Source organism: Nerophis ophidion, linkage group LG28 (genome assembly GCF_033978795.1).
Source record: "Nerophis ophidion isolate RoL-2023_Sa linkage group LG28, RoL_Noph_v1.0, whole genome shotgun sequence".
Taxonomy (NCBI): domain Eukaryota; kingdom Metazoa; phylum Chordata; class Actinopteri; order Syngnathiformes; family Syngnathidae; genus Nerophis; species Nerophis ophidion.
This window is the reverse complement of record NC_084638.1, coordinates 15,874,627-15,891,278: the sequence shown is the minus strand read 5'-3', so window position 1 is coordinate 15,891,278 and position 16,652 is coordinate 15,874,627. Positions and strand designations below refer to the sequence as shown.

General features: G+C 39.5%; 2 protein-coding genes across 2 annotated transcripts in view; one reads left to right on the top strand and one right to left on the bottom strand.

Moving 5' to 3' along the window:
- Nucleotides 1–16,652, top strand: part of LOC133545347 (zinc finger protein 391-like) — a 148,190-nt gene that overhangs the window by 67,838 nt on the left and 63,700 nt on the right. The window lies entirely within an intron of this gene.
- Nucleotides 11,348–16,652, bottom strand: part of LOC133545309 (zinc finger protein 773-like) — a 40,631-nt gene continuing 35,326 nt past the window's right edge. Inside the window, exon 3 of the mRNA XM_061890760.1 lies at nucleotides 11,348–13,034. Coding sequence (XP_061746744.1) covers nucleotides 11,638–13,034 — 1,397 coding nt within the window. The 3' untranslated portion in view covers nucleotides 11,348–11,637. The remainder of the gene's footprint in view (nucleotides 13,035–16,652) is intronic.

The window sequence follows — 16,652 nt, the reverse complement described above, 5'->3', positions numbered from 1 at the left end:
GATTGTCCAAGTTCAGATTTGTAGGTTCAATTGTCTATTGATCACTTGCATGAGTTGTTTGTTTGCGTGCGTGTTTTCGTGTGTGTGTGTCTGTGGTTACCTATACAAAACAAATATAATAATTTTAAATCAACTAAAGCAGGGGTCACAGACGTTATTTAGCGGCCCCCACTTTAATATGAAAGTTTAATGTTAGTGCGGCCTGTGAGTTTTATATGAATGGCGCTTGAACGTGTTGTGTTATTTGGCTCCAAAGTGGTTCTTTCAACGTTCTGGGTTGCCTACCCCTGCATTAGTGGAAAAGCGGCGAGTGAGTGAAAGCAACAAAGACGTTGCCATGGAAACAAGGGTTTTCTTACGTGCCTGGCTGCAGTTACACCGCGACACCTGTCCGTCAGTAATAACAGTCCCCGATAACCTGGACCAATTCAAAACAATATTTGTTTTTTTGTTGTTTAATTTGCATTGCCTCACACGATTAACACTACATATATTTTTATATGATGCCGGATAACAGTCCGTGAGCCGTTACTTTTTTGCGCTCGCTACCCCGGTACTTTCCCAGCTATTATCCGCCGACCGCCGTGTTGCTGTAGGGAGGAAAAACGGAACGACACACATTACGGAAACAACATTATTCTCTGTGGGTCGGCTGAACACAAATATATTCCACTACCCCAAACATGTCTTTTTCAAAGATGAAGAGAGAGGTTTGTGATGGCCAAAGACATTTCCAGGAAAAGTGGGAGATGCAATATTTCTTTATTTGCACAGAGAAAGTTGCGGTGCACAAGGGATACAATTTGAAACGTCATTATACAACTAGACATGCTGAGGAGTATGCAACATTTTTTTTAAAGAAATCTTTTCTCGCGGCCCAGCCTCATCCAGACTCTGCATCCAGTGAGTTTGAGACCCCTGAACTAAAGTCACCACAATGCAATGAAATAGGCACTAACCTGCGACAGGTCTTTTAAATATACATCACTTAGCTGTGTATACACAGTGTACATAAATGCACAGGATGTGAACATCCCACCCCTAAGTAATGTAATGAGTGATAGAATGTAAATAGCATCACAACAATAATTGTAAATTGTAACTTGGGGCTAACAAACATGTCCAATGCTACAAACAGGCCCCAACCAGGGTATGATATTCAGCTAGCAGTTAGCTTGTCAATTTGATGCCAAACAGCAATTAGACTACAATAAAACAGATACAATCAGTTGCAATACAGTTTTAAGCACATAAGTGATATTAAAGTGTATATAACTTAATTTACTCAGCCAATTAAACAATTAAATTTGATGTTCACAGTAACTTTCAGAGCCTGCAGATGATGCATTCAATTCCCCCTCCAGTGTCGTAAAAGTGAACTACACTCAAGCAACCCGATGACACAAAAAGAAAACAAGCATTACAGAGGCAGTCTTTTAGTACACCTCCTGTTGGTTAAGTAGCTTCTAACCCAGTTCAAGACCAACCCTCTGGTTCCATACTGTTCTAAATTGTTTATTAAGATGCTATGATTATTTGTGTCTAATGCTACTTTTTGCTATCTTTTGCATTGGTGATCTCTTCCGATATTTCAATGGACCACTTCCATGTTGCCTTCTGCACATGTCCAATTTGTCGAGGTCAAAGTTTGTGAGGGATAATCAAAGCCAAGCGACTCCATACCTTTTATAGTAAACTTTGTCAGTTTTTGGTTTGTGTTTACTCTTTAACGTGAATAGTAGTAGATATATTTCTAAATGATTGTTTATTCCGCATTGTGTATATTTTTCAATATGCTGAAAACAATTTGCTTAGTTGTGAGATGTTTTAATAGTACATATCACCTCACAAGATGGAAACAAAGTATGTGTGACATTGATGAGAGTTATTTTGACTCAGGAAGATGTGTTTGTGATGCACCATTCGAACAGTAGCCATTTCCAAAAGATCCAGACATGAAAATAAGATGGATTAAGGCCATTAATAGGAAATGTAAGAACGCTATTAACAAGTGGGTGGACTGGAAGCCTACAAAAGACTCACAGATCTGCAGTTATTATTTCTCCCATGGTAAACCAACGGATGATTACCCTTTGCCATTGTTAGAAATGGGCTATACATCAACAGTTGGCGTGAAAAGAAGAAGAACACTAGAGCGGCATGGACCTACAGAAACGTCAACATCAGCGTCAACTACTGCTGCTGCTTCCATGGATGAAGTTATCCCACAGACTGGCCAAGTAGAGGAGAGTTCTGAATCCACCACAGCAGGTATGATAAAACATGACATGGACAGTAGTTGAAATAAACATTGTTGAAACATATTGCTGCATTATACAATAATGTTGTGTACAAATATACATACATAAATAAAAGGTACATTACATCATTGTTATCCTGTAATTAGACATGTTCTAAGAGTCATGGATTATCTACTGGTAGATTAGATTAGATTAGATTAGATTAGATTAGATAGTACTTTATTTATTCCTTCAAGAGAGCTCCTTCAGGAAAATTAAAATTTTACGCACAATCCCATTCAAGATCAGACAAACATTACAGGGAGACAGAACAGGATCGCTGACGGGTCTGCCGGCTTCCAACGCCCCTTACAAAAAAGGTGAGATACAGGTAAACAAGTGGGGGGGAATGGGAGAAAAAAATAGAAGATTGAAATAAAATAAAATAAAATAAAATTAATAAAAAAAATAAAAAAAGGTTATATCAATTGACAGTTATTTGTTTACTAAAAAGTACCAATTAACAGATAATTTTAAATGACACATTATTCTTTTTTTTTTTTTTCAGTCCCCAAAACTCAACACTGGAGTGGAATCTGTGGAACATGATGACCATCAAAAAAATATTTTAATTACATTACATACATTACTAATTACATTGTAATGTATGCAATACCTGGAGATGGCAACATGTTTAAAAAATTCAAAATCATCCTAAATGTTGAACTTTTACACAAACAGAATGAATATTACATGCATTGCATTTTGGTTTAAAACTTAAGCACTAAACAAGATAAACATTTAATATGATTTTTTTTTATTCAGATTGGGTTTTCTATGATCCTATATAATTACACAGCCAGCAAAACAGGTACAATATGCACTATTGACGTCTTCTCAATAGCAAGCCACATTTTATGGGGAGCACAGTGAACATTCATGGAAGGCATACACTCGGCATGAAGGAAACAAAACTGCCTTTCTTTGCTGATAGGATTGTAGAACAATTGTTACGGCTCAAGCACCTGCCGCCGCACATACAGCTGTGCGCCACTTTGGAAAGGCTTTCGTTTGAATTACCGGTATTCTTATTACAGCATATCATCTTTTTTGCTTCTTTACTATTTCTTCTTTATTATTTCTTCTTTACTGTATTTTCTGTGGAACACATTTTTTTATTTAAATACTCATAACATGAAAGTTTTCATTCTTCCAAAAGCAAAGGAGTTCATTTAAGAAAAAAACAAAAACAGAATAGACCACTTAAAATATTTTTTAGGATGTTGTTATGCAATTGAAGACAATACCTGTTCGTTCTGTGATAGGGAAACAAAATAAACTGTTTATTTTATGAATGTATGCAAAGTAAATGTTCATTATTGGCTTTTGCCTGGTACTCCGAACTTTGATTGAGATTGATATTGTTTTTGGGATGTTAATAAAGAAAAAAACAAACAAGTGTTTAAAACACAACAATGGGATTTTTTTTTTAATCCACAAATATAACTCTAAAAACAAATCAGCCATTTTCTGTCACTTTCACATTGCATAAATGTCTGGGGACATACATATAAAACAATCACAGCACAATCATCACAATACAACAGAGAGTATTAAAGATAATGAATAAAATAGATTATAGAGACCCAACAAATGATTCATAAAGTCACACATTTTAGAATTGCAAAAAAGACAACTGTTCAATTGATGTATTAAGTAAATGATAATATGCTTCCTGAAGTGGTCCAGGAGATGTTTCAGATGTGAACCAGTAAATATGTATATCATTTAAAGGTGATAACCTATGGGATCATTAACAATTAAAAATAAAAAGATGTAATACTTCAATATTTCAAAAGCCTATAAAAACACTATTATAAATAAGTGTAAAATTGTATTATGCATTAATATAAAAATAAAATGTTTATTGTATGTAAAATATGTCTTGTACTGTTTACACTTACCTTTTCAGTCAAACTGTTTTGTTAATTTTTTAATAAAAGCACACAATGTTGCATATTAATGCATGTATTTCACTGAAAAAAGCACTAATATAAAATATCTAATCTATAAATGTGGAAGCATGTTAAAAACATTGTTACACAAACAACAATGTCACACATGTTATATGTGTTGATGTTGTAGAAAGTCAAAACTAAAGTCTTGACAGTTTATTTCAAATCCTGCAGTTTCATTTGCTGCTGCTGTTCTCACCAGCACACTTGTGTTTCTTACATTGGTACTTATAAGAGAATTTTTCACCACACACACTGCAACTCAACACTTTCTCTCCTGGGTGTCTTCTCATGTGTCTTACAAGGTTTGATCGGTCACAAAAGCTTCTGTTGCAGATTGAACAGAAATGTGATTTTTCGCCAGTGTGTGTTCTCTTGTGTGTTTTCATATTGACACTATTTGTAAAACTCTTACCACAGATTGAACAGGAAAAAGGTTTTTCGCCATGTGTACTTTCAAATATTCCTTCCTTGTAAGAGATAAGACACAGATTAAACAAGAAAAAGGTTTTTCACCAGTGTGTGTTCTCATGTGTCTTTTCAAAGAGCTACTTTCTACAAAACCTTTACCACAGATTGAACAAGAAAAAGGTTTTTCACCAGTCTTTTCATGTGTACTTTCAAATTGCCACTTTCTACAAAACCTTTACCACAGATTGAACAGATACAATATTGTTCTCCAGTGTGTATTGTTTTGTGTTTTACCAAACATGAACTTTGTGCAAAACCTTTACCACAGATTGAACAAGAGAAAGGTTTTTCACCAGTGTGTGTTCTCATGTTCACTTTCAGATAACTATGGTATTTAAATGTTTTGTCACAGTGACAACATGTGAAGTGAGTGTTGTCAGTGTGACATGTCTTATCATCTTTAGAGTCTTCATCATCAGTGTCAGGAGAGTGTGACGTTGTGTCCTCACTATCTGATAGTGGAGCTAAGAGCTTGTCTGCTTGTGATCCTCCACAGTGGTCTCCATCAGCTTCTGTTGTCATGTGTTGTGTTGAGCTGCTGCTCGGAGGCTCCGCCCCTCTCCGCTCCTCACTTTCACCTTTGACCTCATCATCTTCACTCTTCACAGAGACACCAGTCACTGGGAACTCCACCAACCAAGGCTTACTGATGCGGTGTTCCTCCTCTTCCTTTTTAATGTGGGGGGTCAATGAGTCTTCCTTTTCCTTCCAGAGAGCAAGTGCAAAGTCCTGAGTATGTAAAGCTCGAGAGTTTTACCTCCAAAAATAAGAGCAGTAAGACAAATTCAGAGTCAGTTACCACGGTAACTGACGCTGTAAACCAGGGGTGCCCACACTTTTTCTGCAGGCGAGCTACTTTTCAATTGACCAACTCGAGGGGATCTACCACATTTGTATATATCATTTATATTTATTTATTTATGAAAGACACATGTTTGTAAACCAGTTAAATGTGTTTAATGATAATACAAGCATGTGTAACACATATAGATGTCTTTCTTTCACAAAGACAAGAATATAAGTTGGTGTATTACCTGATTCTGATGACTTGCATTGATTGGAATCAGACAGTAATGATGATAACGCTCACATTTTCAAATGGAGGAGAAAAAAAGTTGTCCTTTCTGTACAATACCACATGAAAAGTGGTTGGTTTTTGGCATCTAATTCATCCAGCTTCCATACACTTTACAAGAAAAACAGCAATTAAAATCACACATGAGAACACACTGGTGAAAAAACAAACTCCTGTTCGAGCTGCAACAAAAGCTTTTGTCAACTAGACACTCTTACAGTTCACATGAGAAGACACACAGGAGAGAAAGAGTTGAGTTGCAGTGTGTGTGGTGAAAGATTCTCTTCTAAGTACCAGTGTAAGAAACACTAGTGTGCTGGTGAGAACAGCAGCAGCAATTGAAACTGCCGGATTTTAAATAAACTGTCAAGACTTTGATTTTGACTTTCTAACAACATCAGCACATATAACATGTGTGACATTGTTGTTTGTGTAACACAATCTTGTTATAATGATTCTAACATTTATAGATTAGACACTTCAGATTAGTGCTTTTATTTCAGTCAAGTACATGAGTTAATTAACACATTTTTGTACTTTAAAATAAACAGAACAATTTGAAAAATTGAGAATAAACAGTACATAAAATATGTTACATACAATAAACATTTTGTGTAGATATTCATTATTCACTTTTATACTTATTCATTATAGGGTTTTTTATATGTTTTTTAAAACAATGAAGTGTTACATATTTTATTTTCTAATTCGAGATGATTCCATAGATGAAGTCCTTTATATGATATACAAACCCCGTTTCCATATGAGTTGGGAAACTGTTAGATGTAAATATAAACGGAATACAATGATTTGCAAAATCTTTTCAACCCATATTCAGTTGAATGCACTCCAATGACAAGATATTTGGTGTTCAAACTCATAAACTTTATTTTTTTGTGTGTGCAAATAATTAACTTTGAATTTCATGGCTGCAACAACTGCCAAAGTAGTTGGGAAAGGGCATGTTCACCACTGTGTTACATCACCTTTTCTTTTAACAACACTCAATAAACGTCTGGGAACTGAGGAAACTAATTGTTGAAGCTTTGAAAGTGGAATTCTTTCCCGTTCTTGTTTTATGTAGAGCTTTAGTCGTTCAACAGTCCGGGGTCTCCGCTGTCGTATTTTACGCTTCATAATGCGCCACACATTTTCGATGGGAGACTGGTCTGGACTGCAGGTAAGCCAGTCTAGTACCCGCACTTTTTTACTACGAAGCCACACTATTGTAACACGTAGCTTGGCATTTTCTTGCTGAAAGGGATCGACGATCACGGTCACGTGGAGTGATTTCTCCCGATTCTCTGAACCTTTTAATGATATTATGGACTGTAGATGTTGAAATTTATAAATTTCTTGCAATTGCACTTTGAGAAAGGTTGTTCTTACACTTTTTGACTATTTGCTCACGCACTTGTGGACAAAAGGGTGACCCTCGCCCCATCCTTGTTTGTGAATTACTTAGCATTTCATGGAAGCTGCTTTTATACCCAGACATGGCACCCACCTGTTTCCAATTAGCCTGCACACCTGTTCCAAATATGTGTTTGATGAGCATTCCTCAACTTTATCAGTATTTATTGCCACCTTTCCCAACTTCTTAGTCACGTGTTGCTGGCATCAAATTCTAAAGTTAATGATTATTTGCAAAAAAATAAAAATGTTTATCAGTTTGAACATCAGATATGTTGTCTTTGTAGCATATTCAACTGAATATGGGTTGAAAAGGATTTGCAAATCATTGTATTCTGTTTATATTTACATCAGACACAATTTCCCAACTCATATGGAAACGGGGCTTGTAAATGAAAAATAAAAACTAACAATTACAATTATTTTATCATTATATATTTAATTTTTTTGCATGATCACAGGTGAGGCCCTGCCTCTCCTGACCGCTTGTCACTGCTTCAACTAAAGTTGGGTACAATAATTGTAGTTAATTTTTGTACGTATGTATTTTATTTTATTCAGTACTGCACTCCATTTTTTTTAATGTTTTCTTTATAATATTTATATGTAGTGTCTAGCTTACTTCATCATCCATATTAACCCCTTATAAATGTAATTACTTATATTCCTTTCATTTCAATATTATCCCTCATAATTTGTGTTTTACATTTTTGCGATCTCCAAATATGATATATTTAGTTTTATTGAAGTTTTGGTGACAGTTTATTGATGTGCAGTCAAGTTCTCTCTGGATAAAATAAGACGAGAGTTTAATCAAGCGGTAATGAAGGTGAAGAATGGAAGATTATTATATACATAATTATATATAGTTACACTCAGTAGTGACAATTAAAGACACTTTCATCCTATTCATTTGAGCAAAGAAAAAGAGTAAAGTGTAATATTCTAAACAACAGAAGAATATTAATATCAGCAATCAATAATCCATCATTGTGAAGCTGAGCTATGGTAAAAAAACCATATTCAGCTTTAAAGGCTTTATGAGAGTGATGTAATTATCAGAATCAGAAATACTTCATTAATCCCCGAGGGGAAATTTAAATTTCCAGCACTGTTTTAAACATGTGAATATTCAATGTAACAATATAGAGAGTACGAGGAGGAACTTTTTCCAACTAAAAGGAAAAGGAGGGACAACATCAACTACTGGACGCTGTTTTAAAGAAACAACAAGTTGTGTTACACAGAACAGGTTTGTCTACTTCTTACTCTCACTACTTCTTACTAACTTTATATTAATGTATTACCACCATTATTAAATGTGTTGTAAGAATGTGGGTGTTGTTGAGAAGATGATGCAGGTGTTCTGTCGAATGTAATACCAGTAAAAATGTGTTACTTATTCTAGTCTGTTTGTAAAATAAATTGTTTTCCTAAATGATATTCTCCTTACTTTATCCAGACAGTAATTAGGACCAAAGACCCTGGGAGGAATTTGCCCTTTAAAAGGGAAACCCATTCACTGTGGCAGGACAGTATCAACATGAATTAATCACATTTGTATAATCGGCTATGAGGCATTTTATTATCATTGTACAGCCCTTACCTTTGGGCCGATACTGAGGGTGACTGTGTTGACCAGTTTGACGCGTGCAAATGATTGAATGTCCAGTATTGTAGAAATGTGTTTGGATATGACAATCCCTTTATTCCAAGCTATCAAAATGAAATGAAATGTAGGTTCTAGAAAATTATGTATGCTGACCTTGAATGGCACATTGTCACAGCAGCGAGACCTGACCACACACCACACGGTCGAAAACTGTTTGTCCTCCATGCAATCGCCGCCCGAATGTTCACAGCTGAACCCAATTAAAGGAGGCTACCATGGCAACCGCACCACAGCAACAGTCCCATCCCTGTCAACACTTCCTGGTTCTCAACAGGAAGTGGGCGGAGCAATCTGCCGAAAGGGAAATTCAGCAGAACTGAGGACAGCAATCAATTAGAGAAAACAAAATAGAAACAATTTAAACAAATAAGGAAATTTGGCTCCAACATATCCCTTTAATTCCTGTCAGTTTGCTATTAAACTTCTGGCATTCCACTGAACAATCAACATGGCGTTGGATTGTGGTCACATGACTCCGTTTCGTCTCCTCTCTGTAGTTCACCTTGCACCTGTTCCCAAGATAGTTGTTTTACATTTAAAAACTTTGCTGCTGCTTTGAAGATTATTTTGATCTTCTCACTCTTTTTTCTTGCCTGTTCTGTACAGTTTATTACGTATGTCTTCTTTCTATTTCCAGCAGACTAGTAGAACATCTTAGGTCTATTGCTGCCCTCCACAGGTTATTAACAGAATATCCTCCTCCTTCTGTACTATGGCCCACACTACAGACTTGGACACAAACAGGACAGAAAGTAAAAAGCAGCTATAAGGACGTCAAAACAAAATGTATGCATTCTTTCTAACGGCCGCAGGGTGGCAGCAGAGGCTCCATGTATTACTTGAAGAAACATTTGACTTCTGACCTTTTCACATTATTTATCTCATCTTTACTGCTGGAGTTCAGTTCACTGAGGATGTAAGCTCCATTTTGGTACTTTAATTGTCTTTAAATATTCATAAACAGTCTTAGAACAAACCATTATTATTATTTTTGCCTCATTTTTTTCACTCTCTACTAATTAAAACTATTCTAGCATGAAAACATTCAGGATGTTCATACAAACAATATTACACATCCCCAAACGTACCACTTTATTTTGGTATTGATATCATACATTATCACATTGAATATTCACAGATTTATAACAGTGCTGATCATTTTAATTTCCCCTCTGGGATTAGTAAAGTATTTTTGATTCTGATAATTTCATCACTCTCATAAAGCCTTTAAAGCTGAATATGTTTTTTACCATAGCTCAGCTTCACAATGTTGGAACATTGACTGCTGATATTAATATTCTTCTATTGTTTGGAATGTCACACTTTACTCTTTTTCTTTGCTCAAATGAACGGGATGAGTGTCTTTAATTGTCACTACTGAGTGTAACTATGTATAATTATGTATATAATAATCTTCCATTCTTCACCTTCATTACCGCTTCATTTAACTTTCATCGTATTTTATCCAGAGAGAACTTGACCATAAAAAAGTTAACTGCACATCAATAAACTGTCACTAAACTTTAATAAAACTAAATACATCATATTTGGAGGTTGTATAAATGTAAAACACAAATTATGATGGATAATATTGAAATGAAAGGAATAAAGGTAATCACATTTTTAGGAGTTAATATAGATAATGAAATAAGCTGGACACTACATATAGATCATATAAAGAAAACATAAAAAAATGGAGTGCAATACTAACTAGAATAAAATACATACTTACAAATATTAACTACAATTATTGTACTCAACTTTAGTTGAAACATATATTGTTTATTGCATAAAGGTCTGGGGAAATACACACAAAACCATCACAAAACAATATTCATATTACACAAGAGAGTAATAAAGATAATTTGAAAAATGGATTACTCAGACCCAACAAAAGATTCACAAAGTCACATGTTTTAAAAGTAAATGATCTTGTATAAAACACAACCGCTCAAATGATGTATAAAGTAAATAATAATATGCTTCCAGAAGTGGTCCAGAAGGTTTTTCAGATGTGAACCAGTAAATATGAACTAAGAGGAATTTATGTGTACTCAAAAGCAAAGGTATGAACACATGCAAAACAAATATGTACATCATATAAAGGAGTTCATCAATGGAATCATCTAAAATTAGAAAATAAAATATGTAACACTTCATTGTTCAAAAAAACATATATAAAACACTATTATGAATAAGTATAAAAGTGAATTGTGAATATCTACAAATAAAATGTTTATTGTATGTAACATGTTTTTGTACTGTTTATTGTCACCCTCTCAGTCAAATTGTTCTGTTCATTTTAAAGTATGTATATATTAACTCATGTACTTGACTGAAATAAAAGCACTAATCTGAGGTGTCTAATCTATAAATGTTAGAATCATGAAAACAAGATGGTGTTACACACACAACAATGATGCAACACGTTATATGTGCTGATGTTGTTAGAAAGTCAAAATTAAAGTCTTGACAGTTTATTTCAAATCCTGCAGTTTCATTTGCTGCTGCTGTTCTCACAAGCACACTTGTGTTTCTTACACTGGTACTTATAAGAGAATCTTTCACCACACACACTGCAACTCAATACTTTCTCTCCTGTGTGTCTTCTCATGTGTACTGTAAGAGTATCTAGGCGAAAAAAGCTGTTGTTGCAGCTTGAACAGTAGGATGTTTTATTTGTTTACCAGAGTGTGTTCTCATGTGTGATTTAAATTGCTGTCTTTCTATATAACTTTTACCACAAACTGATCATCTTAAAGGTTTTTCCACAGTGTGTGTTCTCATGTGTACTTTTAAACTTCGATTTGTTACAAAACTTTTACCACATTCTGAGCAGGAAAAAGGTTTTTCTCCAGAGTGTATTCTCATGTGTGCTTTGAAATGGTCCCTTCGAGTAAGATCTTTACCGCAGATTGAACATGAAAACATTTTTTCTCCCGTGTGTATCCTCATGTGTGCTTTGAAATGGTCCCTTCGAGTAAGATCTTTACCGCAGATTGAACATGAAAACGTTTTTTCTCCAGTGTGTGTTCTCATGTGTGCTTTGAAATTGTTCCTTTGAGTAAAATTTTTACCACATACTGAACATATAAAAGGTTTTTCTCCAGTGTGTGTTCTCATGTGTACTTTTAAACTTTGATTTATTACAAAACTTTTACCACATACTGAGCAGGAAAACGGTTTTTCTCCAGTGTGTACTCTCATGTGTACTTTCAAATGTGGCCTTTGAGTAAAATCTTTACCGCAGATTGAACATGAAAAAGGTTTTTCTTTAGTATGTATTCTCATGTGTTCATTCATCATTTGTTTTAGTCTAAAATCTCTACCACATTCTGAGCAGGAAAAAGGTTTCTCTGTGGTGTGTGTACTCATGTGTCTTTTCAGATTACGATGGCCTTTAAAAGTTTTGTCGCAGTGAGAACATTTGAAATGTGTGTTGTCAGTGTGACCTGTCTTATCATCTTTAGAGTCTTCATCATCAGTGTCAGGAGAGTGTGACGTTGTGTCCTCACTATCTGATAGTGGAGCTAAGAGCTTGTCTGCTTGTGATCCTCCACAGTGGTCTCCATCAGCTTCTGTTGTCATGTGTTGTGTTGAGCTGCTGCTTGGAGGCTCCCCCCCTCCCCGCTCCTCACTTTCACCTTTGACCTCATCATCTTCACTCTTCACAGGGACACCAGTCACTGGCATCTTGGTGACATCAACTTCCTCCAGTCCTTCAAGATGCTCTCCCTTCTGACTGATGCTGTGTTCCTCCTCTTCCTCTTTAATGTGAGGGGTCAGTAGGTCCTGTACTTCCTCCTTAATGTGAGGGTTCTGCAGATCTACCTCTTCCTCTTTAAAATGGGGGATCAGTGGGTATTCCTCTTCCTTCTTAATGTGGGAGAGCTGTGGCTCCTCCGTCCGCACCCTGAAGCTCCACTTCTCCTCACTCTCACCACTGAACTTATCATCTTCACTCTTCACACTGATAAGGTGTCTCTTGTCTTCCTCTATGAAGTGGGGGGACAGCCGCTGTTTTTCTTCGTCTTTAAAGTGGGGGGGCTGTGGCTCCTCTTCTTTCATGTGGAGGTGCTGTGACCTCTTCTGCTCCATACTGGAGGACCCCTCCTGCTGCTCAGGTGGACAATATTTTTCACAGACGTCTGCAGGACACAAGAAGACAAACACATGCTGGGATCAAAAATAGATAAGATTTTACCAATTCACATTTCATTTTCGATTCTGCTTTTACGATTCGGTTGTTTGTGGACTCACTTTTGCTTTCACATTCAGTAAAAAAAAAAAAGAAAATACAGGTCGATTAGCATCAACTTTGACTAGTTGAGAAGTAACATGAGCATACAAAGACAACAGTGAGGTCTTAAGAGGCACAGATTTTACGGGTTCCCAGAGGGCCCTAAGGACAATATTCTGCTTTGAAAATATCTATAAAATAAAAATACTTTTGGCAATAAATTAACAAAATACTACACATTATTTTGTGGCAATTACAAAAGAATGTCCAGTATAATTCTCAGGGGATTCAATCAATCCCATCTGTTAAACTGAACAAATATACATAAATATACAGTATATATATATATATATATATATATATATATATATATATATATATATATATATATATATATGGGACTTCTATGGAATTACAACAAAATGAACTCAGATTTCCCTCGCCCGGACGCGGGTCACCGGGGCCCCGCTTTGGAGACAGGCCCGGAGTTGGGGCAAGATGGCGAGCGCCTGGTGGCCGGGCCTGTCCCCATGGGGCCCGGCCGGGCACAGCCCGAAGAGGCAACGTGGGTCATCCCTCCAATGGGCTCACCACTCATAGCAGGGGCCATAGAGGTCGGGTGCATTGTGAGCTGGGCGGCAGCCGAAGGCAGGGCACTTGGCGGTCCGATCCTCGGCTACAGAAGCTAGCTCTTGGGACGTGGAACGTCACCTCACTAGGGGGGAAGGAGCCTGAGCTAGTGCGCGAGGTAGAGAAGTTCCGGCTGGATATAGTCGGACTCACCTTGACGCACAGCGAGGGCTCTGGAACCAGTTCTCTCGAGAGGGACTGGACCCTCTTCCACTCTGGCGTTGCCGGCAGTGAGAGGCGACGGGCTGGGGTGGCAATTTTCGTTGCCCCCCGGCTCAAAGCCTGCACGTTTGAGTTCAACCCGGTGGACGAGAGGGTAGCTTCCCTTCGCCTTCGGGTGGGGGGACGGGTCCTGACTGTTGTTTGTGCTTACGCACCAAACAGCAGTTCAGAATACCCACCCTTTTTGGGTACACTCGAGGGAGTACTGGAAAGTGATTCCCTTGTCCTACTGGGGGACTTCAACGCTCATGTTGGCAACGACAGTGAAACCTGGAGAGGCGTGATTGGGAAGAATGGTCGTCCGGATCTAAACCCGAGTGGTGTTTTGTTATTGAACTTTTGTGCTCATCACGGATTGTCCATAACAAACACCATGTTCAAACATAAGGGTGTCCATGTGTGCACTTGGCACCAGGACACCCTAGGCCGCAGTTCCATGATCAACTTTGTAGTTGTGTCATCGGATTTGCGGCCTTATGTTTTGGACACTCAGGTGAAGAGAGGGGCGGAGCTTTCTACCGATCACCACCTGGTGGTGAGTTGGCTGCGATGGTGGGGGAGGATGCCGGACAGACCTGGGAGGCCCAAACGCATTGTGAGGGTTTGCTGGGAACGTCTGGCAGAGTCTCCTGTCAGAGAGAGTTTCAATTCACGCCTCCGGGAGAACTTTGTACATGTCACGAGGGAGGTGCGGGACATTGAGTCCGAGTGGACCATGTTCCGAACCTCTATTGTCGAGGCGGCTGATTGGAGCTGTGGCCGCAAGGTTGTTGGTGCCTGTCGTGACGGTAATCCCAGAACCCGTTGGTGGACACCAGCAGTGAGGGATGCCGTCAAGCTGAAGAAGGAGTCCTATCGGGTTCTTTTGGCTCATAGGACTCCGGAGGCAGTGGACGGGTACCGACGGGCCAAGCGGTGTGCAGCTTTAGCGGTCGCGGAGGCAAAAACTCGGACATGGGAAGAGTTCGGGGAATCCATGGAAAACGACTTCCGGGCGGCTTCGAAGCGATTCTGGATCACCATACGCCGCCTCAGGAAGGGGAAACAGTGCACTATCAACACCGTGTATGGTGTGGATGGTGTTCTGCTGACTTCGACTGCGGATGTTGTGGATCGGAGGAGGGAATACTTCGAAGACCTCCTCAATCCCACCAACACGTCTTCCTTTGAGGAAGCGGTGCCTGGGGAATCTGTGGTGGACTCTCCTATTTCTGGGGCTGAGGTCGCTGAGGTAGTTAAAAAGCTCCTCGACGACAGGGCCCCGGGGGTGGATGAGATCCGCCCGGAGTTCCTTAAGGCTCTGGATGCTGTGGGGCTGTCTTGGTTGACAAGACTCTGCAGCATCGCGTGGACATCGGGGGCGGTACCTCTGGATTGGCAGACCGGGGTGGTGGTCCCTCTCTTTAAGAAGGGGGACCGGAGGGTGTGTTCCAACTATCGTGGGATCACACTCCTCAGCCTTCCCGGTAAGGTTTATTCAGGTGTACTGGAGAGGAGGCTTCGCCGGATAGTCGAACCTCGGATTCAGGAGGAACAGTGTGGTTTTCGTCCTGGTCGTGGAACTGTGGACCAGCTCTATACTCTCGGCAGGGTTTTTGAGGGTGCATGGGAGTTTGCCCAACCAGTCTACATGTGCTTTGTGGACTTGGAGAAGGCATTCGACCGTGTCCCTCGGGAAGTCCTGTGGGGAGTGCTCAGAGAGTATGGAGTACCGGACTGTCTTATTGTGGCAGTCCGCTCCCTGTATGATCAGTGTCAGAGCTTGGTCCGCATTGCTGGCAGTAAGTCGGAACTGTTTCCAGTGAGGGTTGGACTCCGCCAAGGCTGTCCTTTGTCACCGATTCTGTTCATAACTTTTATGGACAGAATTTCTAGGCGCAGCCAAGGCGTTGAGGGAATCCGGTTTGGTGGCCACGGGATTAGGTCTCTGCTTTTTGCAGATGATGTAGTCCTGATGGCTTCATCTGGCCGGGATCTTCAGCTCTCACTGGATCGGTTCGCAGCCGAGTGTGAAGCGACCGGAATGAGAATCAGCACCTCCAAGTCCGAGTCCATGGTTCTCGCCCGGAAAAGGGTGGAGTGCCATCTCCGGGTTGGGGAGGAGACCCTGCCCCAAGTTGAGGAGTTCAAGTACCTAGGAGTCTTGTTCACGAGTGGGGGAAGAGTGGATCGTGAGATCGACAGGCGGATCGGTGCGGCATCTTTAGTAATGCGGACGTTGTATCGATCCGTTGTGGTGAAGAAGGAGCTGAGCCGGAAGGCAAAGCTCTTAATTTACCGGTCGATCTACGTTCCCATCCTCACCTATGGTCATGAGCTTTGGGTCATGACCGAAAGGATAAGATCACGGGTACAAGCGGCCGAAATTAGTTTCCTCCGCCGGGTGGCGGGGCTCTCCCTTAGAGATAGGGTGAGAAGCTCTGCCATCCGGGAGGAGCTCAACGTAAAGCCGCTGCTCCTCCACATCGAGAGGAGCCAGATGAGGTGGTTTGGGCATCTGGTCAGGATGCCACCCGAACGCCTCCCTAGGGAGGTGTTTAGGGCACGTCCAGCTGGTAGGAGGCCACAGGGAAGACCCAGGACACGTTGGGAAGACTATGTCTCCCGGCTGGCCTGGGAACGCCTCGGGATCCCCCGGGAAGAGCTAGACAAAGTGGCTGGAGATAGGGAAGTC